The sequence below is a fragment of the Bubalus kerabau genome, chromosome 1, assembly GCF_029407905.1.
Source record: "Bubalus kerabau isolate K-KA32 ecotype Philippines breed swamp buffalo chromosome 1, PCC_UOA_SB_1v2, whole genome shotgun sequence".
NCBI classification, from domain to species: domain Eukaryota; kingdom Metazoa; phylum Chordata; class Mammalia; order Artiodactyla; family Bovidae; genus Bubalus; species Bubalus kerabau.
In genome coordinates, this window is record NC_073624.1 from 12,200,150 (window position 1) to 12,222,012 (window position 21,863).

The 21,863-nt window shown below is 41.7% G+C and overlaps 1 protein-coding gene across 32 annotated transcripts in view; it reads right to left on the bottom strand.

Moving 5' to 3' along the window:
* The window catches only part of ERC1 (ELKS/RAB6-interacting/CAST family member 1), a 272,013-nt gene that overhangs the window by 232,116 nt on the left and 18,034 nt on the right, over positions 1 to 21,863 (bottom strand). For all 32 annotated transcript variants that reach the window (XR_008710256.1, XR_008710258.1, XM_055567813.1 and 29 more), the window contains one exon: positions 15,467 to 16,291. Coding sequence is in view for 30 of the 32 variants with exons in the window: in XM_055567813.1 (XP_055423788.1) it covers positions 15,467 to 16,135 (669 nt within the window). In the remaining 2 variants the exon portion in view is untranslated. The remainder of the gene's footprint in view (positions 1 to 15,466; positions 16,292 to 21,863) is intronic.

Below are 21,863 nucleotides of genomic sequence, written 5' to 3' on the forward strand. Positions count from 1 at the left end.
GCGATCAATGCAAAGAAATAGAGGAAAACAACAGAATGGGAAAGACTAAAGATCTCTTCAAGAAAATTAGAGATACCAAGGGAACATTTCATGCAAAGATGGGCCTGATAAAGGACAGAAATGGTATGGACCTAACAGGACCTAACAGAAGCAGAAGATATTAAGAAGAGGTGGCAAGAATACACAGAAGAACTGTACAAAAAAGATCTTCACGACCCAGATAATTACGATGATGTGATGACTGACCTAGAGCCAGACATCCTGGAAAGTGAAGTCAAGTGGGCCTTAGAAAGCATCACTACAAACAAAGCTAGTGGAGGTGATGGAATTCCAGTTGAGCTATTTCAAATCCTGAATGATGATGCTGTGAAAGTGCTGCACTCAATATGCCAGCAAATTTGGAAAACTCAGCAGTGGCCACAGGACTGGAAAAGGTCAGTTTTCATTCCAATCCCAAAGAAAGGCAATGCCAAAGAATGCTCAAACTACCGCACAATTGCACTCATCTCACACGCTAAAGTAATGCTCAAAATTCTCCAAGCCAGGCTTCAGCAATATGTGAACCGTGAACTTCCAGATGTTCAAGCTGGTTTTAGAAAAGGCAGAGGAACCAGAGATCAAATTGCCAACATCCGCTGGATCATGGAAAAAGCAAGAGAGTTCCAGAAAAAATCTATTTCTGCTTTACTGACTATGCCAAAGCCTTTGACTGTGTAGATCACAATAAACTGTGGAAAATTCTGAAAGAGATGGGAATACCAGACCACCTGACCTGCCTCTTGAGAAATCTGTATGCAGGTCAGGAAGCAACAGTTAGAACTGGACATGGAACAACAGACTGGTTTCAAATAGGAAAAGGAGTACGTCAAGGCTGTATATTGTCACCCTGCTTATTTAACTTCTATGCAGAGTACATCATGAGAAACGCTGGGCTGGAAGAAGTACAAGCTGGAATCAAGATTGCTGGGAGAAATATCAATAACCTCAGATACGCAGATGACACCACCCTTATGGCAGAAAGTGAAGAGGAACTAAAAAGCCTCTTGATGAAAGTGAAAGTGGAGAGTGAAAAAGTTGGCTTAAAGCTCAACATTCAAAAAACGAAGATCATGGCACCCGGTCCCATCACTTCATGGGATATAGATGGGGAAACAGTGTCAGGCTTTATTTTTTGGGCTCCAAAATCACTGCAGATGGTGACTGCAGCCATGAAATTAACAGACGCTTACTCCTTGGAAGGAAAGTTATGACCAACCTAGATAGCATATTCAAAAGCAGAGACATTACTTTGCCAACAAAGGTCCGTCTAGTCAAGGCTATGGTTTTTCCTGTGGTCATGTATGGATGTGAGAGTTGGACTGTGAAGAAGGCTGAGCGCCGAAGAATTGATGCTTTTGAACTGTGGTGTTGGAGAAGACTCTTGAGAGTCCCATGGACTGCAAGGAGATCCAACCAGTCCATTCTGAAGATCATCGGCCCTGGGATTTCTTTGGAAGGAATGATGCTAAAGCTGAAACTCCAGTACTTTGGCCACTTCATGCGAAGAGTTGACTCACTGGAAAAGACTGATGCTGGGAGGGATTGGGGGCAGGAGGAGAAGGGGACGACAGAGGATGAGATGGCTAGATGGCATCACTGACTCGATGGACGTGAGTCTGAGTGAACTCCGGGAGTTGATGATGGACAGGGAGGCCTGGTGTGCTGCGATTCATGGGGTCGCAAAGAGGCGGACACGACTGAGCAACTGAACTGAACTGAACCTTCTTTTGGTCAGAAAGGCCCTCCACTGTTTACTCTGACTGGGCAGGTGTTTTTCTAGAGTCAAACACCAGACCTCCAAATACAAACAGAATTTTTATAGAATTAAACTGGCTCAGATTTAGGCTTAGAATTCTCTCTAGTGCCTAAGACAATTTCATTTACACCCACCAATGGGCAATAGAGACTGAGCAGAAAGGTTAAAACAATCAGACATGACTGTCCACCTGGACCATAAAGTGTATTTAAATAGAAGTTCAAAGTTCGATATTATACTCACAAACAATTTCCACTGTTTTTGGAGTCTCTGTGATACAAATCCATTTCGTGTTTATATTCCTTATACTCAGTAAAACTAGATCTAGTCATTCAATACCCTTGACAAACAGAATGCAGTCTCATATACTCATATAAATCTTCTGAGTATGTGAAATTTAGATTTTAAAGTCTGTTTTGTAGTACATTGGCCACAAAAAATATTTACTATACAACATCACGTGAAAAGCATATTCTTAAAAAAAAGTAATAAAACTCGTTTTACTCTTGGTAGGACAAAGAAACGATGTTTAATTTTAGGAAGCGACAATGCTTCTAATAAATGAACACTTGGCAAGGAGAGCCACAGTTGTATCTACTTCCTGCCATAAATGCCAACAGCAAGTACATCCAATTTCAAGTTCCTCTGAAACCAATGAGTGGGCAGGAAAAAAATCACAGCCAACATGGGGAACACACGGCATTCATTCTTTGGAAGAAAAAGTCAGCAGCGGATTACAACCAGGAGGGGAAGCCATCTGTCACAAGAAGAAGAGGGTGGCAGCTCTCAAGGACTAAAGCATCCAGCTCAACCTGGGCAGGGTTGGGTTTTAGATTCTAATTCCAGCTAACGCGCGTAATAAGCAACAGTTTTCAAAATGATTGGGGTCAAATTATGGATGGAATAATAAGGGCTTCCCCTCTTGGCTCAGTTGGTAAAGAATCCGCCTGCAATGCAGGAGACCCTGGTTTGATTCCTGGGTTGGGAATATCTGCTGGAGAAGGGATAGGCTACCCATTCCGGTATTTGGGGGCTTTCCTGGTGGCTCAGCTGGTAAAGAATCCATCTGCAGTGCGGGAGACCTGGGTTCGATCCCTGGGTTGGGAAGATCCCCTGGAGAAGGGAAAGACTACCCACACAAGTATTCTGGCCTGGAGAATTTCATGGACTGTATAGTCCCTGTGGTCACAAACAGTCAGACACGATTGAGCGACTTTCACTTTCACTTCACGTATGGAATGGCTAAGAGGAAGAAACCCCACCAACACTGGAACTCTTGCCTTGCCATGAGGAAGAGCAACAATACAGTAGAGAGAAACCACCCACACCCAAACATCAGGAACAAGTCAACACTTGGACAAATTCAATGTCCCCCAGTATAAAAGTGACTGGCAGTTTTATCTGCATTATAGTTCTAGCCAATAAACATTGGCCCAAAATGAAAAAAGAAAGCAATTTTCCAAATATGAGAGTAAAAGTCAACCCCAAGTCAAAGATCAACCTCTCACGACTGCCCCACCCACCACCTAACCCCCTCCAAAGACCCCAGTCACACCCCAAGCCCTGCAGAGCACCAGGATCCCCACTTGGGGACACCAGCTGTAAAAAGGTGTATCACTGAGCAATTTAAAAGATTTGAAGAAATGACCTTATTGAAGCATCAGACCCATCTTCTCTATGGACCGAAGGCCCACTAAAATTGATCTCGGACAAGGAGGTCTAGGCTACAGGAGATCAACACTTGAGTGTTAGTTACCATCATTTTAAAAATCTCGAAATACAGGTGATGTTTAACTCAAGTGTAGCCACTAGATCTCTCTTTACTTACAGAATCTGCCTGCAACGCAGGAGACACAGTAGACTCAGGTTCAATCCATGGATCAGGAAGATCGCCTGGAGGAAGAAATGGCAACCCACTCCAATATTCTTGCTTGGAGAATCCCATGGACAGAGGAGCCCGGCGGGCTACAGTCCACAGGGTCATAGAAGAGTCAGACACGACCAAGCATGATGCACTACAGAATGTATAAAAGCTGCTTTTGAATATAATACAGTATTTGTGAAGTTACAACTGGTCACTAGTCCCTTACTTGTTAATATTCCTTTCCTCATTCAAGTGGCTTTTCAAAATTCACTTCCTCCCTTCAGAGCCTTCTTCCCTAAAAGGAAAACAGTGATTTCCTCTAGAATAGATTCACCTAGATATCCACCTGCTGGTAACTCACTTTTTTTCCAGACTTTGGCTTGCAAAGCCATATTTATTCTATTTTTAAAAAGCCATTACACAACTAAGAGTTCTCATATCGCAACTAAGGTCCAGGGCAGCCAAATAAATAAATAAAAAATACCATTATAGTTTTTAATTAAAATATATCTGCATATGTCAACAAAAGTTTATCTTTTAATATAATCAATGGCTTGGGAGGTTTCCCTTGTGGCTCAGCTGGTAAAGAATCCACCTGCAATGTGGGAGACCTGGGTTCGATCCCTGGACTGGGAAGATCCCCTGAAGAAAGGAAAGGCTATCCACTTCAGTACTCTGGGCTGGAGAATTCCCTGGAATGTATAGTCCAAGGGGTCGCAAAGAGTGGGACACGACTGAGCAGGTTTCACTGGGAGGTATATCTTCCCTCAAAAACAAAATAATAAATATTTATGACAGTGAAGAACACAGTTACTCTCCAAGTTAATAGTTATTATTCTAATTATACCAAAAACTAGACAATATGGTCCAGAAATGACCTTCACTTGCTCAAAAGTTCAGTAAGTAGGATGTCAACTAAGTAGACCATTTCAATCAACAAACCTCTGGGAAAAATCTACTGAGTCAAACCAAAAAGTTCATGAATAAAGAAGCCATCACTGTTGACTTCATTCTGCTCCTCACTGATAACGTTTGATCAGCTACAGCACAAGGTTACTTCCCTCTGTTCCTGAAAGAATTAAAGTAAATATGAAGCATGCATGCAGCGTCATGAAGCACCGTTTGCTTCTTTTTCGTGACCACCTAGTTTAGCAGGAAGGAGCACAGACGTGGAGCACACCTGGGCTTGAATCCTGCCTTTGATACTCTACAGCTGTGTGATCTTGGGCAAGTTCTGTGTTCCCTCTAAGCCTCTGTTTCCACATCAGTAAAATAAAGATAACAGGGACTTCCACCAGGGACTTCTCTGGTAGTCCAGTGGCTAAGCCTCCAAGCTCCCAGTGCAGGGTGCTGGGGTTCGATCTCTGGTCAGGTGCAGCAACTAAGAACCGGCAGAGACAGATAGATAACAGTACCTATCTCCAAAAGATTGTGATGATGATAATGCAGGCAGAGCACATAAAACAGAGTCTGCTTCTTAGCAAACACTACACTACTATTACTACTTTGAGTGGCAGTAGCTGCGAGTTATCACTACTTATCCTGCTATGTAGACCAGATGTTGGCAAACTTTCCCTGTGAGTGGCGAGATGAAATACCTCAGGTTCACCGGAGCACATGGGCTCTGTTTAAAACTACTCAACAACACCTCTGTAGTGGGAAAGCAGCCGTGGACAACTGGCAAATAAATAAGCATGGCTGTGCGCCAATCAATCTTTGTTTATGAACACTGAGGTTTGGATTTCATGTAATTTTTCACATTCACAAAACATCACTCTTCTTTGGATTTTTTTTTTCAATCACTTATAAATGTAAAAACCATTCTTGGCTTGCAGGGGATATAAGAATCCTGTGGGCAGGATTTGGCCCACAGGCTGTGACACGAAACTCCTGGTGTAAATCAGTGCATTTTTAAATGCAAATCAATAACCAGGTTTCCATCAGTCCTTAATAAAGTCATCACGGTAAACTTAAAAGCTGTATTTTCTTGGGGAGGACTGTCCTCTACTGGAGAAGGCGATGGCACCCCACTCCAGTACTCTTGCCTAGAAAATCCCATGGATGGAGGAGCCTGGTGGGCTGCAGTCCATGGGGTCGCGAAGAGTCGGACACGACTGAGCGACTTCCCTTTCACTTTTCACTTTCATGCATTGGAGAAGGAAATGGCAACCCACTCCAGTGTTCTTGCCTGGAGAATCCCAGGGACGGGGGAGCCTGGTGGGCTGCCGTCTATGGGGTCGCAGAGTCGGACACGACTGAAGCGACTTAGCAGCAGCAGTCCTCTACTCTGTGATGATGCAATTTCAACTCCTTTGGTGTCACAGTGTTTTTCATCTTATAAAACGATGCTAAGAGTATGGGGTCATTTAAGTTTTTTTAATTGTCTTTATTTGACAATCCCATGCCAAGTCTGCCCCCTTCCCGCTTTTTTGCAGGGAGTGTAGCTATTGTTCATTTCTTATTTAACTGGTGTGTAAGACCCAAGTGTAGGAATTGTTAACCTAAAGCTTTCTGCCTAGTCGAAACAAGAGTAACGATCAGTATCACCGGCACCTGTTGATCTGTAAGCTAATCAAGTCAATCTTCAGCATCTGCTAAGCTGGCCACCTGTGTTGTGTCTCTCTCCTCGGTCCCTTCTCTTAACTTAATGTTAACTCCTTCCCAGAAGCCTTCGGATCCTCTGCTAACATCCATTCTTGTATTTCCTCCTCCAACTAAAACAGACAGGAATCTTAATGTAGTTTTTCACATTTAATGGGCTTCCCTGGTGGCTCAAACAGAAAAGAGTCTGCCTGCAACGTGGGAGACCCAGGTTCGATCCCTTGGTCAGGAAATTCCCCTGGAGTAAGAAATGCAAACTCACTCCAGTATCCTTGCCTGGAGAATTCTAGGGACAGAGGAGCCTGGTGGGCTACAGTCTACGTGGTCTCAAAGAGTCGGACATGACTAAGCAACTAACACTTTTACTTTCATACTTAATAAATGACTACCCACGTTAATTTTTCAATAAATATTTTAAATGAGTATTTGCATTTCACTCAGCTGTTCTTAGTTGAAAATGCCACCATGGCATTTTACTAGGCTTTTTAACCAGAGCGATGAAGCTGTGTCACTTCCCAGATGTGAGATGTGAACAGAGTACTTTCCTGATTTGCAGTTTCCTCACCTATCAGTGAGGACAGCATTACTTCCCTACAGGAGGGCTGTTAGAATTAGAAATAACATACAAAAGAAGCTAGGATGGTATTTGTAAATGCTCTATTTGTTTAGTTGCTAAGTCATGTCCAACTCTTTTGCCAAGCCATGAACTATACAGCCCGCCAGGCCCCTCTGTCCATGGGATTTCCCTGGCAAGAACAGTGGAATGGGTTGCCATTTCCTCCCCCAGAGGATCTTCCCAGCCCAGGGACTGAACCCTCATCTCCTGCATTGGCAGGCAGATTCTTTACAGCTGAGCCACCAGGGAGGCCCGAATGCGCCATAAAAGCAGCTATTACTAACACGTGCACCCGGTTTCTAGACGCACGAGAGACGTGTTTGACAACAGTGTCACTGTAAGGCTTCATTTTCACTGACGAAACTACTACACGACTTTTAAAGATACAACAGATGACACACGGAAACCAAAGAGAACATCAGACGCAAGGTGACATTTTTTATGTCAGTGAAGTAACAACAGAGATAATGTAAGCAAAGAGCACTTTTTTGTGACATAGTTATACAAAAATTTCAGCTAGAAAAAAGACTACAGCACAGAAATAGTTTTAAATAAACACAATGAGTAAATATAAACATTCTGTGTTGCCCCTTCTCAAGAATTCTCCATTGTTTCGTAAAGGTTAAGTCTTCTTCATACAAAGGCACACAGTTTAAATTATTTACAGAGGGTTTTAGGTCCAACTAACCAGCCAGAAACTCCTTACCACAGAGAGAAAATAGAGTGGTAAAAAAATTATTTCCAGCAATACTACATTCCTTTTGGGAAAGCACTCTATAATTCACGGATGAGTCACTGCGGAAATAAAAATCTTAAATAATGGATAAGACTGTAACTGAAAATCCTGAGAGCTAATTACCCTATTCTTTGTTCCTGGTAACTCCTTCAGGAATATTAAGGTTACATTGGTAGTGATTAATTATCCAAAGGAGACTTATCATCTACTGTGACCCACTTTCTAGCAACACTGTTCAGGTCCCAGGCTACTGCTTCCCTCTTTGCAGCTGACTGTAAGATACATGCCATACTTCAAAAAATGTTCTACAGTAGTCTCTGAAGTTAAGAAATATCTGACTTGATTCTAAGTAACATTTATTGCTCTGTATACCTATTATGGGGTTTCCCAGGTGGCTCAGTGGTAAAGAATCTGCCTGCCAAGGAAGAGATAAGGGTTCGACCCCTGGGTTGGGAAGATCCCCTGGAGGAGGAAATGGCAACTCACTCCAGTAATCTTACCTGGAGAATCCCATGGATAGAGGAGCCTGGCGGGCTACAGTCCATGGGATCACAGAGTCAGACACAACTTAGCAAGTCAACAACAAATACCTACTGTGCCATTTAATCTTATCCATGATTTTATACATAGTATCTCCTTTAATCTTTCATTATCACAACAATCATAAAAGCATTTTCTCCCTGTGACAACTCATTAAACTCCAAGAAAGCTCTTTGCACTTTATATGCAAGCCCTGGTTTCAAGCTGCCTATCTTGAAAAGGAGATCGATTGTCAAGGACTTCTCATTCCCAGAAAAGCCTAACTCAGTTATGTGAGTCAATCTCAAACTAGGACATAAAAATCAAAATGAAGAGACTCTTCAAGAGAATTCCATTAGGAAAACTGGTCAAAACAAGTCAGATAACTGTACAAGAAAGAAAGAATCCCTCCGGGGATTACAGATGAGAAAACGGGCCCAAAAAGATTACACAATGTACCCACAGTCGCACAGCTACTGACTGGCAGAGCCAGGACAGAAATGAGAACGCAGAAGTCTCCTTTTCTAGAACGGGTGTCCTATCCACTACACCAGCAATTCTCAAGCTCATCAGACCCAATGCCACCCATCCCCCTTCTTCTAACAAACATTTTGTAATGTGTCCTTTATTATCTCAAAATAAAATTCATAGATAATAAGCCTACTCTCACAGGCAATCCAAGAAATTAATATAATGCTCTGTGAAAGAGAGAAGAAAAGTTTTATAAGAAACAAACATGCATGTTAACAGGTCAAACGCTGAGACATGGCCACACCAAAAGACATGGGCACGCGCAGAGAGACTGTCTGGTGGACGTCCTGGTCAACAATGCAATGCTGAAGTCATTTTCTAAAATGATAAAAACTCTACGTCAAGTTCTAAACAAAACAAAGTACAATAAAAATTTTTTAAAAAAATTAACAGCAAACATCACATTTACTGTAAAAAAAAAAAAAAAAAGGACTATCTGCCATCAACTTACACAGTAGTTCCAATGCTGGAAAAGTTCAGTGTATACTGAAGTTATTCCAAAAATGCTAATGCATTTACGCACACTTATGTAGTCAGAAATGGGTTCAGGTCATTAAAAACAGATTTCTCATCTACACACATTTCTGGGTGAGATGTTTGAAAACCACCTGGAATGAGGGAGATTTTTTCAGAGCAGTACTGCCCTAAGCATCGCAGGGTACCTAGCAATCCCGGGCCCTCTCTACCTCAAATCTAAAAAATGCCTTCTGCCTCAAAACCATGCTGGCAGCCAATGTACCCATGACTTTCGAACAACTGAGAACCAACGTGCTACTCTGGAAAACAAGCACCTATCACCAAAAATGCCAAAAGAAATTCAGGAGTTCATCCATTACAACTTAAATAGACTATCTTCTGCCTGCCTCATTTCTTGAAAATGCTCTGTACCATGGGCAGCATGTTTTCACAGAGAAATAAGAAATACACTTCATGAAATCACAAGACAGAAAAGACTGGAGCTTGTTAAAGTATGCTTCTGTCCTAAGAATCTGGCACCTATTTAAGTTCCTGTGCCCATGATGAGCCATGTGGCAAGAATACATTGCTAATTACTCAGATTATCAAATCTACCAAAGAGAATCGAAACTGGGAACATTTTCTGAACATGTTCTTCTACTTTCTCAGTAGATTTTAAATCCCACACAAGTTTTCACATAGCTCCCAAAGAATGTTGTCCTTTGAAATAGAGTGAATACTATAGGATATTGATAATGTAAACAGTGCAATTGTGTAATAAAACATTTTAAATACTATGCTTAAACAAAGATTTATCTGTGAACAGCTAATCAAAGCAATTTTGCTTTCATTTTATTACCACTATCTCAGATCAACAACAGGAATGATACTGGTGTACAGAGAATAACACATATATAAATAACTGTCCAAAACTCTTTGCCTCAAACAGATCAACTACAACGTACCATTATTGATATTTTTTTAACAATGAGTATACCTGAGTTACAGACACATATCTCTTCCTGAATTTCACAAAACATGGAAGAACTCAACATAAATAACGAAGAACCTTAACCTGAAAAACCGTTTCCTTCAGTTATGCTTTCAAGATGCTGTGAAACAAAGGATGAAGTTCTTGATCACAAAATTTTACAGCATGGAGGAAAACTCAAGAGATTAACCTTACACAAAGTGTGTGTGATAAACTGGTGGGCAACAACCTCTTGTTGTATCTTAGGCTGGCAGTATCAGAAAATAAAAGTATGTATTTTCTCTTTTTTTTTACCATTCAGAGAATTTAAAAACCAAGTCAAGATGAAACATACAAAACAACAGGTCTACAGATACACCATGGAACTTTAGCAGAGAAAGCACATATCCTGGGCTCTGTACTCAACAGCAGTTCCTCATCTTAAGCTTAATGGGTATGCTTCAAGCACAAAGTACGTAACAGAAAGTTACACAACCATCTCCATGAGAATGGCATCATATGTATTGCCTGGCAACATTCTTAAAGTTGAGCTCTCTCTCTCCCAGAATTTTACACTGCCTTCTAAGACTTAAGCAATAGGAATATAGATTCCCATTGTCAAGGAATTCTTGATGATCTGCTCTCTTTTTCTGAGCAACAAATTATAATGTGCAAGCACTGCCCAGAAGACCATTTTTAAAGTATGCAGTGATTCTTAAAGACGTTAAGTCCTTTATTTAGGGTTATGGATATTAAAAAGCTCCCACAGACTGAACAAATTTAAAAATCACAGTTTCAATCAAAAATCATCACCACTGTTGTTGTTGTTCAGTTGTTAAGTTGTGTCTGACTTTGTGACTCCATGGACTGCACACATGTCAGGCTTCCCTGTCCCATTCACCATCTCCTGGAGCTTGCTCAAACTCATGTCCACTGAGTCAGTGATGCCACCCAACCATCTCATCCTCTGTTGCCTCCTTCTCCTCTTGCCCTCAATCTTTCCCAGCATCAAGGTTTTTTCCCAAGGAGTTGGCTCATTTCATCATCAAGTGGCCAAAGGATTGGAGCTTCAGCATCAGTTCTTCCAATGAATGTTCAGGGTTGATTTCCTTTAGGATTGACCTGTTTGATCTCCTTGCAGTCCAAGGGACTCTCAAGAGTCCTCTCTTGCCTCATCATCTATATTCAAAGATTTCTTTGAAAACATCTCATGGATGTGCACCTTCTTCTCCAGTCCTGTAACCCAAATAACTCCAGGCTTTCTGCCGCAAAGGCACTCGCTCTCCCTTCCTGCATGCCTGCCTGCCTGCCTGCAGCCCTCTCTGCTGATTAGCAATAAAGGCTGCTCCTAAATAATTTTTTGGTTATGTTCCAGGGCAACTTTCCTCCCTCCCTCCCTAGGGCAACTTTCTGTTCCTTTCCTCAATTTCTTCTCTGAATAAGTCATATTAAGAAAGAAAGAAGTTATACACTTTTAAAGGATCAATTAAATTTTATCTCAATAAAGTTGTCACAAAGGGAGAGAGGGAGGGAGTGAGGCAGGGAGCAGCAACAGAGGAGGGCAGGAGGAGGGGGGCTCTCCATCCCACCCCCAGTGAAGTCCCTGCAGTCATCCTGCAGAGCTCAAAGACCCAGCGCACCCACTCCGCTGTCAGCAGCAATCTAGCCTCCCAGGAACCAGGTCCAGTGGTGGTCAAGCACCGTTCGGTGAAGCTGACTCGTCCATCAGATGGAGATAGCGCTGTGAGAAAATACATTCCTCCATGCAGCCAGAACCTAAAACCTTCATATTGGCACTCATTTTTCCAGTACTGGCCTTCCAAAAAAAATACCCCAAAAGAAAGAAAGGGTGGGAAAAAAAACTTCCTTCCTCACAGCTGCCTGTTGAATACAAAGAGCATACGTAGAATGTCACAGGTCTCTTATTTAGAGTCCCCCCACCCAATCGCTTGTTAGAAAGCAGGGTCTCTGGGCCCCTCCAAGCCTCTTACAGAGCACCGTGGCATGATATCAAAGTAGAATGGAACTATGACCTCCCTTGATCAACAGCAGTGTAACTGAAACAACTCGGTGCCCTAAGTGCATTTTCTGGTTTCTTTGGCACAAAAGAATAAAAAATGGGTTTCCCAACTCGTATTTAAGCTACCACCTGCAAAGACTGTGTAAATAAGCAGACACATAAAACCAATTCCATCACTGAGAGCAATACCCACACGCCACCGCACTGTGAACTGTGCGGGAGAAGGGGAAGGAGACACTGCAGTCCTCCAGCAAGTTCCACCTCCTCACAGATAAGCCTCATCGGGCATTTGTACAGACTTTGTTTATTAGATTCCCTGGATCGTTTTTCATAACACTCCACTACATCCCAGGTGAGCAAATTTACCAGCTCTACAAGAAACCAATTTGCCATCCCATTCATGTACCTCTGCACAAGACAAAGTCCAGGGGACGGGTAGCTTCTGTTTCTATAAGCTGGACAAATTCTGCTTCCCAAAAGGATTGTTAATTCCCCAAAAGGAGCGTATCTATCTCACATTTAATTTTCTCAGGGCATCCCACACAGTGCCTCTAATACATCTCATTTCTGGAACACCAGAAAAGATCAAATCTATCTGAAAAAATAGACTAATACAGATTTATCCACAGTACTCTGAAAAATCATTCATAATTCATCTCTAAGTTACAATGCGATGAGCAGAAAGAAAAGTTAAACAGTCCAAGACAGAAATTTCAGATTTTCAAATCAGACTTTTAATGACAGGGAAACAATTAGCAACCTTATGGAAAAACTGATTTAAATTCAAATAATGGCTTTCCCTATGTGACAAATCAAGGCAGAACCTAAAATTATTAAAATGCTAATAGTCACCGGGGTCCAAAGAGTGAGAACAAATGACAAAGCAAATATTTACAGATAGCAAGTCTCTCTTGCTGTCTATACAAATAAAGTCAAACTCCAAAAGCAAAAAAAAAAAAAAAAAATAGAACAAAACATTAAACTCACCTGCTACACTGTAATTTTTAAAAAATTACTCTGATCACACAAAATGCCAATGAAAGTGATTTAAAACAATTATTTTCAAAATAAGCTTCCAACTCAACTCAACATGTAGGAATATTACAGGAAAGCATTATAAGCAAAAAAGGAGTATGACAATATTTTATTAGATACTGATAAGAGCAAAATTAAAAAATATAAATCATCCAAAGCCTTAGTTTTGTAGTTCAACGACGATCACAGCTGGATTTTTATTTTATTCTCCATCAAATAAACACACCAAAACCCTTCCTCATTCCCAATTTAAGAAAAAGAAAAGACCTTTCCTGTGAAAACATATATTGTTCCATTTCTCCAACCACCAGTACTTGAAAGTTACAAGTACTTTCATACAAGAGGAGTATGAAACATAAAAACAACTGGGTATTCATTTTTGAAACAATCTTCTGAAAGGACTTCATAATAACTGTACACATCAGGCAATTCTAAGCAAATGTGTTTTTTTTCATTTGATAGGATTCTAGACCAAGATCTCTGTAGTCCAATCAGATCAAACATGAGAATGTATCTAAATCCCCAATCTCAAACTGAAATGGGGAAATTTGTTTAATTACTGTAAATCCTATTAAACCAATCTTCTTTGTAAAGTGGAAATCTCTGACCTCTGAGGACTGCAGAGGGTGTGATGAATGCAGAGTTTAATTAGGGCCCAGACTGGCTCACTGTAATCTATTCATTAGCATTCTCAATTCTCTATATCTCATTGCTGTGTTTCACTTTACTTTAAAATTGCACCCTTCGTTTTTTGGAGCAAAGTTATACAATTTTAGGATTGTGTGGTAATTATAGTGGGTGCAGGAAGAATCTGTTCCTGCCAACACGGGTGTTTAATTAGGGCAAGGGGCGGAACCAGATAAGGCAGCGTGCACCCTCCTTCAGCGCATATGGTATTTTTGGCACCAGAGCCCTGTGCACTGTTTCACGTCCACTGGACTCAAGTGCCAAGTTCCCACCATAGTCATTTCGAAAGATTCGAAGATTTTGCCTCTGAATGTAGCTTGATAATTAGAAAGGTTACTGTCATTTGCTTTTTTATCCACACAGCTTTTAAAAACAGGCACAATTAGCTGCCTGAATTATTTGAGAATAGAGAAGTAAGCCGATAATTTTTTTCCTCGTAAATATGGACTTTTTCAGGTTGGTTGATGATAAAAACCATCTTGGTGATGGGCATATTTTCAGCACCAACAGAAAGGTATATTGATGGCTAGTTAACTCAAGGATAAATTCAATAACATCAATTTAACATTCAACTTCTACAAAAGTCTAATTTATATCTCATACATAACCAATCATACCAAGCTGCTTTTCTTCCACCTAAAATCCTCAAATTTGACTAATTAAGGAATTTTTCTTTAAAAAAGATTCAGAAGTTAAACTTTCTTATAAATGTCAACATCATCAATTTTTTAAATTAATTTCCATCCTCCAGTACTGTCAACACAGATTTGCCTTGTGGTGGTTTTAAGGTTGACTTTTTGTGGCTCAGCTGGTAAAGAATCCACCTGCAATGTGGGAGACCTGGGTTTGATCCCTGGGTTGGAAAGATCCCCTGGAGAAGGGAACAGCTATTCTGGCCTGGAGAATTCCATGGACTACATAGTCCATGGGGTCACAAACAGTCAGACACACTGAGTGACTTTCACTTTTTAAAAAAAAAAGAAAACATTTGCTATGATAAATCTTGGGCTCTCCTGGTAGCTCAACTGGTAAAGAATCCGCCTGCAATGCAGGAGACCCCAGTTTGATTCTTTGGTCAGGAAGATCCCCTGGAGAAGGCATAGGCTACACACTCCAGTATTCTTGGGCTACCCTGGTGGCTTAGATGGTAAAGAATCCACTTGCCATATGGGAGACCTGGGTTTGATCCCTGGGTAGGGAAGATCCCCTGGGGGAGGGAATGGCAACCCACTCCAGTATTCTGGCCTAGAGTATCCCTATGCACAGAGGAGCCTGGCAGACTCATGGGGTCACAAAGAGTCAGACATGACTGAGTGATAAGCATGCACACGCATGGTAAATCTTACAGCACGTGGCAAAAGTACATTCTCACAAGAACAGAAAAAAGAAAATATGTGCTGAAAGAAAAGACAGGAAGAGAAAGAGAAGCAAAACGGGAAAGAATGATGAGCAAGCAGACATGGTAACCAGAAAAAAATTAAGGCACAGGACCAGTCTGGAAAAGGCCAAGAAATGGGGGCGCAAAATATAGTACTAAGAAAAACAGGAAAAACGAAAAGAAATGAACCAAGAAGAGAAAAATCGTTTCATTTGCATGAACTCTGATTCATTTATGCCAGAACACACGCAAACTAACCTGGTTCTCCTCCTGCACGACTCTATACTGCTCCTTCCAGACGGTGATTTTGGAGGCTTCATCCTTCCTCAGGGCTCGCTCCTTCTTCAGCTCCGGGCTCCAGAAGGTCTTGATACTGTTCATCGAGGAACTTAACTTGCTCTCCTTGACCTCCACGTCCTTCCGTAAGAGGTCATTTTCCCTTAGCACCTCCTTGAGCTGCGTCTGCAGATCCATGATGGTGTTATCTCTGGCCTGACGGAGGGAGTGAGGAACGGTGGAGGCCATGCTCACCGGAGGCAGGTGGTGCTCCCCAAACGCTATGGTGTCACTGGCGACCCCACTGCTCGCTATGTTGGGGCTACTGCCCATAGCGGTCATCCGCACACCGTAAGGCAGACGGCCCCCGGATCGGCCGAGGGTCATGGTGCTCTTGGGTGTCTCTGAACCCACGTTCTCGTGGTCACTTAGGTACATGGGGCCGGAAGTGGCATAGGCAGCATTGAGGGACTGGATGTTCTCCATGGAGAGGGTCTTCCCACCGCCACCTCCAACGCTGCTTCCAGAACTCCCTCCAGTGCTGTTGGTTCTCCGATGACCCAGGCGAGGGGAACGAGGAAGTCGAGGGGACCGTCCCGGGCTCTGGGTGCTCGGTTCCACCTTCCCCACTGAGCGGGCACTTCCATACATGGCTGCAAGATGGGTTCAGGAGCCGGGAAAGGTATGCAGCAGAAAGCAAAACACGGAACTCTGGGAGGCTATGCTATGGCTCTAAGTCGGCTTAAGGCTCATCAGAGGTATCAGGCCCTCGCTGTCCAACCCAGAAGAAACAGCTCATGCCATTATCTGTAACGGAAAGTACTGCACGTTAGCTCTTGCAGGAGCAAACATCTCCCCTCGCAGACACTTTCACTGCCCCCACTTGAGGATTTTCCCTTTCAGCATCTGCTGACTGGCGCATTTGTTCACAGCACAACTTACTTCTCAGTAAGCATCATTCCTAAAACATCCAGCACATCTCAGAACGGAACACCGAAACCACACCAAGCAAATGGAAAAAAGAAATAAGGGGTATAAAGACTGGCAAGAAGAAGATAAAACTCAATGTTTCAACATATCATTTTCTAACTGGAAAATCCAAGGTCATCAACTGACAAAGACAAGACTCAACAAACTACTTACCCACAGATCAACATATAAATATGGACACTTTACTGTCCATTAGCAATAAAAGTTAGAAAATATAATTTTTCAATTCCATTCACAATAGCAGCAAAACCATAAAAATGCTCTGACATAAATCTAACAAAAATGTGCAAATTTTTGGAAAAACTCTAAAACTTTCCTGAACAAAAGGAAAGTTATCCATGTTCACAGATGAGAAGACAAACACTGTTGAGGTGTCGTTTCCTCTCCAGCTCCTCCACGTGTCAATGAAAATCCCTACAAGACTCCTCACATAACCTGACAGACTAACTCTGTAATTCAAATGGGAGAGTAAGGCACAACCACCACCAAAACAATCTGAAACAGAAAAACAAAGGAAGATGTCCCCTAGATAGCAAGATATTGATACACTATAGGTCCATGATCCTTTATTTACAATGCAAAATTTTTTTAAACTCTGAAAATAAGTCTTTTTTCCCCCCTCTCTACTCATTTAGCAGCAATATCTGGCATGATCTTATATGAGGTCACTTATCACTTGTAAGTACCTCACCTAGTGTAATTATTCATACACTTGACTGAGAAAATGACATGCACGATTACAGGACACTGCATAACACCCACTGGACATTGTGGAGAAAAAACCTGGACTCCAAAACCACATCTGAACCCTGGGATTTCTCATAAGGACTCAAAGCCTTTTAAAGCTATAGTGATTAAAACTGTTCAGAACTGGCCCAAGAATAGAATCTAAATTATACATGAGCGTATAGTACATGCTAAAAGTAACATTTCAAAACAGTAAGAAAAGGATAAATCATTCAATAAATGGAGTCTGAACAACTGGTGCCTGAGAAAAAAATAAGTTACATCTTTACTTCACACAGTACAGAGAAATAAATTCTATGTACATTAGAGATATAAATTTTAAACTATTAAAAGTACTAGAAGAAAACTTACTGTGTAAGAAAACTTACACAGAGAATATCCCTGTGAATTTGAGTAAAGGTAGGGGGCTGCCATCTATGGGGTTACACAGAGTCGGACACGACTGAAGCGACTTAGCAGCAGGGCTTCTTAATTAAGAAACAAAAGGCAAAAATACATAAAGAAAAACAACTAATACACTCAATTATGTCAAAATGACAAAGTATACCAAAAATGAAAAGAAAACCCAAACTCTTGGTGAAAAAAAAAAAAAACTAACAGATGTATAAAGATTTGTATACAAAATATATAAAGAATTCCTACATGTGAAATGCCAAATCTGAACATCAGTGGTTAGAGGCAAGGGGAAATTCTAAGGTTGGGGGAAATGTCTGTGGAGACTCTTAGCTTCACTTGTAAAGCTTTATCCCCACAATGCACAAATACTTGAATTTTTTAATAGGAAAATATGTTCATATTCTAAAGTACAGTAACTAAGAAAATTTCAACACACATAGCATAGCCATCTATTGTACACTTCTCTTAAACATAAAACAATACAGATCTAAACTAGATCTCTGTCATTTCCTAATAGCATTCTACCAAAGAACTGGCTTAAGTCAAGTAACAGACTTCAACATATTAAATAATATTTTAATATGCAACTGAAAATACAATCCAAGTAAATCATATGGTCAAAAATAAGATTTTAAAGTGTCTATATAGTCCAGCCAAACTCAAACGAGTTAAAGATCTTCAGAAGTGCAAATACACTGGCAATCCCATCTCCACTTTGGTGATCCAGTAAAGACAGCCCTGAGGTAACAATAAGCAGGACAGGAAACACAGTCTTGTCTCAGAAATAGCAACAGGGCACCAAGTTCAGACACTGCAATACTCTGCTAGTAACGTTAGGAAACTCCTTCCCAGGAGAAACCTAACTCAGGAAGCAAAAATCTGGACTGTAGGGTACGTGACAAGCAGTAATCTACATATTACTGCTCAAGTGAATTCATCTTCAAGATCAAAGAGGTTTGCAAAGTTTTTTCTCTTTAAAGTAATCTAAATATTGCTTAAAACAAGAGAGCTGCTCATTACCCAGAGCCCCTTAAATGATAACAAAAGCTAACGCATAGTAAATGTTTACCATATGTCAGGCACTGTGCTAAGAATTTTATAAGATTTAATATTTATAAGCCCCTTTGCTGTTGTTGATTAGTCACTAAGTCGTGTCTGACTCTTTGTGCCCCCATGGACTGCAGCATGCCAGGCTCCTTTGTCCACGGGATTTCCCAGGCAAGAATACTGGAGTGGGTTGCCATTTCCTTCTCCAGATCTTCCCGACACAGGGACTGAACCCACGTCTCCTGCATTTGCAGGTGGATTCTTTACCACTGAGCCACCGGGGAAGCCTCCTACAACACAGGTGCTACCATTATCTCCATTTTACAGATGAAAGGGAGGCCTACGGGTGTTGAGTGACTCATCTAAAGTTACACAGCTTTTAAAAGGTAGGGCCAAGATCTGAATTTAGGGCATCTAATTCTAGAGCCCTGGGTGCTCCCAATTATTACACTGTGCTTATCTGCCGTCATCTGCTCATCTCAACTGTCCAGTTGCAAAGCAGTGTGTCCTGCTCATCTAGGACTCTAAACCTAAACTTTAAGGCATACCTTAGGTATTCTTGGGTGTAATGCTTAAATAATCATATTTATCCCTCTATTAAGGAGAAAGTCTTCTTTAAAAGATGGTGGGTAGAAGAACAGAATCAGGAAAACTAACAAAGAGCAGTAATTCAGTCTCAGGAATCGTGCCACCAGAACTTTGAAGTTGTCACGCTCAAAAAAAAAAAATTCCCAGCTGTGCTTTGGTGCAAAACCCTATTGTCCTGTAGTTGAGTAACTAAATCACACTAAAGAGGCTGAGATCCAGGAGCACAAATCCACGTCGAGTGTTCAACGTGAGCAGGTGCACTCCAGAGTTTCAAGCCACTTTCAGACCCAAAACGGCATTTGCACGTGGAGTCTTTGTTACTATTAGAATTGTATTCATTTCTAGTAACACCACAAAAGAAGAAAATCCACTAGCTCTGTCTAAAGGCCTCATTCTGGCTTTCTAATATGAGCTTCAGGGAAGATAGTGTTTAAAAAATTCGAATTTCTTTTAAAAATATGCCAGATCCACAACCACAAGATAATAATCCTTGTACTTTATAACAAACAGCTGACACACACCTAAAAAAAAAAAAAGTGACCAAGAAAAAAAAAATTAAGCCATATGATCCCATTTATATAAAATTCCAGAAGGAATCTATTAGGCCAGAAAGCAAATCAGTATGTGCCTGGGGCTGGGGGTTGAGCCATGGATCATGAAGACGGATCAGGCATCTTGGAAGGATAGAAGGAAACTTCCGTGGTGACAAAATGTTCACTATCTTGACTGGGGTGAGGCTTCCCAGGGGTACACAGGTCAAAATTCAAACTGCACACTTTAAACATGTTCAGGGTATTGCACATAAATTATACTACAAAAGCTCGAAAAAAATACTTTCACATTCCAAACTCCCCTGCCCTGAATTAATCCAAAGAAACACCTTCTCTGATTACCTACCTGGCTTCCTGACTGCTACTGGAAAACAAAAAAAAACACATGTGCAGCTGTTCAGTTTGAGCCCATGATAAATTGGCCCCAGAGTTCTCCGAGCCCCTTAGCTTGCTTCCTATCCAATATTTTGTTAGCTCCCTATCCTGTATCTGCTGTGATTACTTCACACCTCTTCACTCTACACATCAGACAGCACACACGAGGCTCCTGGGTCAGAGACGAAGAATTTTGCTACTCACATCACAGCCAGCACTATGAGCATCTCACCCACCCACTCGAAGTCCCACAAGGTGGCACCGTGGGGCCCAGGGAGCCACTACACATGCAGTGTGTCCGCAGAGGAGCACGGAGTTCAGGGAGCCCGCCACCTGACAGCAAGCAAGCCTGATCTCTCCCAGCGGGAGGCAGTACCTCACCCCTCAAGGTGGCCTGCTGCAAACACGATGCTGAGACATGCTTTTTCTGAATCCAGTTAAGTCTTTAGATAACTTTTTATACAAGAGATAACACAGTATTGTTTCCTGAAACTTTTGTTTCAGGTGTGCGCATGAACACACATGCACACACTGGATCCCAAGTTAAAGTTCTTGTTGTAAACCACTGCCAGAATGGTCCTCTAACAATGGCCCAGATGAAGAGCAATCAGGACCTTGCACTCAGGGCATGCAGGAAAGAGACACATGGAGGACACGCCCTCCTCCTGACAAGTACCCTGTGGTATTTTAAGGTACCCGCCTAAATCATCTGCTACTCCTTCCTTCAAGAGGGGAGGCAAAATTCCTCTGTGTAGCACCAGTCTTAAAGGATTTGCTTCTGACAATGTATCACTTCCAAAATGCACTCAAAGACACAGCGGCTTCTGTCTTGGTCACTCTCTTGGATCTCTGGCTCTGGGGACAGTTAGCCACCATGCTGTAAGGGTATTCCAGTTAACCTACAGAGAGCACCAACAGCCATGTGAGCAGGCCTGGAAAGGGACCCTCCAACTCCAGTCAAGCCTTCAGACAACTGCAACCTCACGAAACACCTTAAGCCAGAACCACCCAGTGTGTTCTTCATAACAACTGTGTTGTTTAGTCGCTAAGTTGTAGCCTACTCTTTTGTGACCCTATGGATTGTAGCCACCAGGCTCCTCTGTCCATAGGATCTCCCAGGAAAAATACTGGAGTGGGGTGCCATTTCCTTCTCCAAAAACTGTGAGATGACGTGTTTTTTTCTTAATCCAGTTAAGTTTTTAGATAACTTTTTACGTAAGAGATAACTAACACAGACAGTATTATTTCCTAAAACTTGTTTGGGGTGTCGGGAACACACACGCGCACACTGGATCACAATTTAAAGTGCTTGTTGTTCACAACTGCCAGAATGGTCCTCTAACATGACGATTCCCAAGCGAGTCAGACTCCCTGCTCCCTTCAAGCCCACAAGGTGACGCAGAGGGGCCCAAACAGGAGATGCGTGAGTGCAGAACTGTTTTCACACCGCATCACTTGCTTTTTCATTGTGCATTCTCACAAAGGTATAGTAGTGCTTTCCAGAGGCTCCGTGATGGCCAATGGAATGTGCAGTCCTATGCTTTTAAATTTTCTCAGTTTTACTGTCTAATATGGTAAACAGTAACGGATACAGCCCACATAAAAAAAGCTATTTAGAGTCTGCATAATTTATAAGAGTGCAAACAGATGCTGGAACCAAAAAAAAACAACAACAACTAGGAACC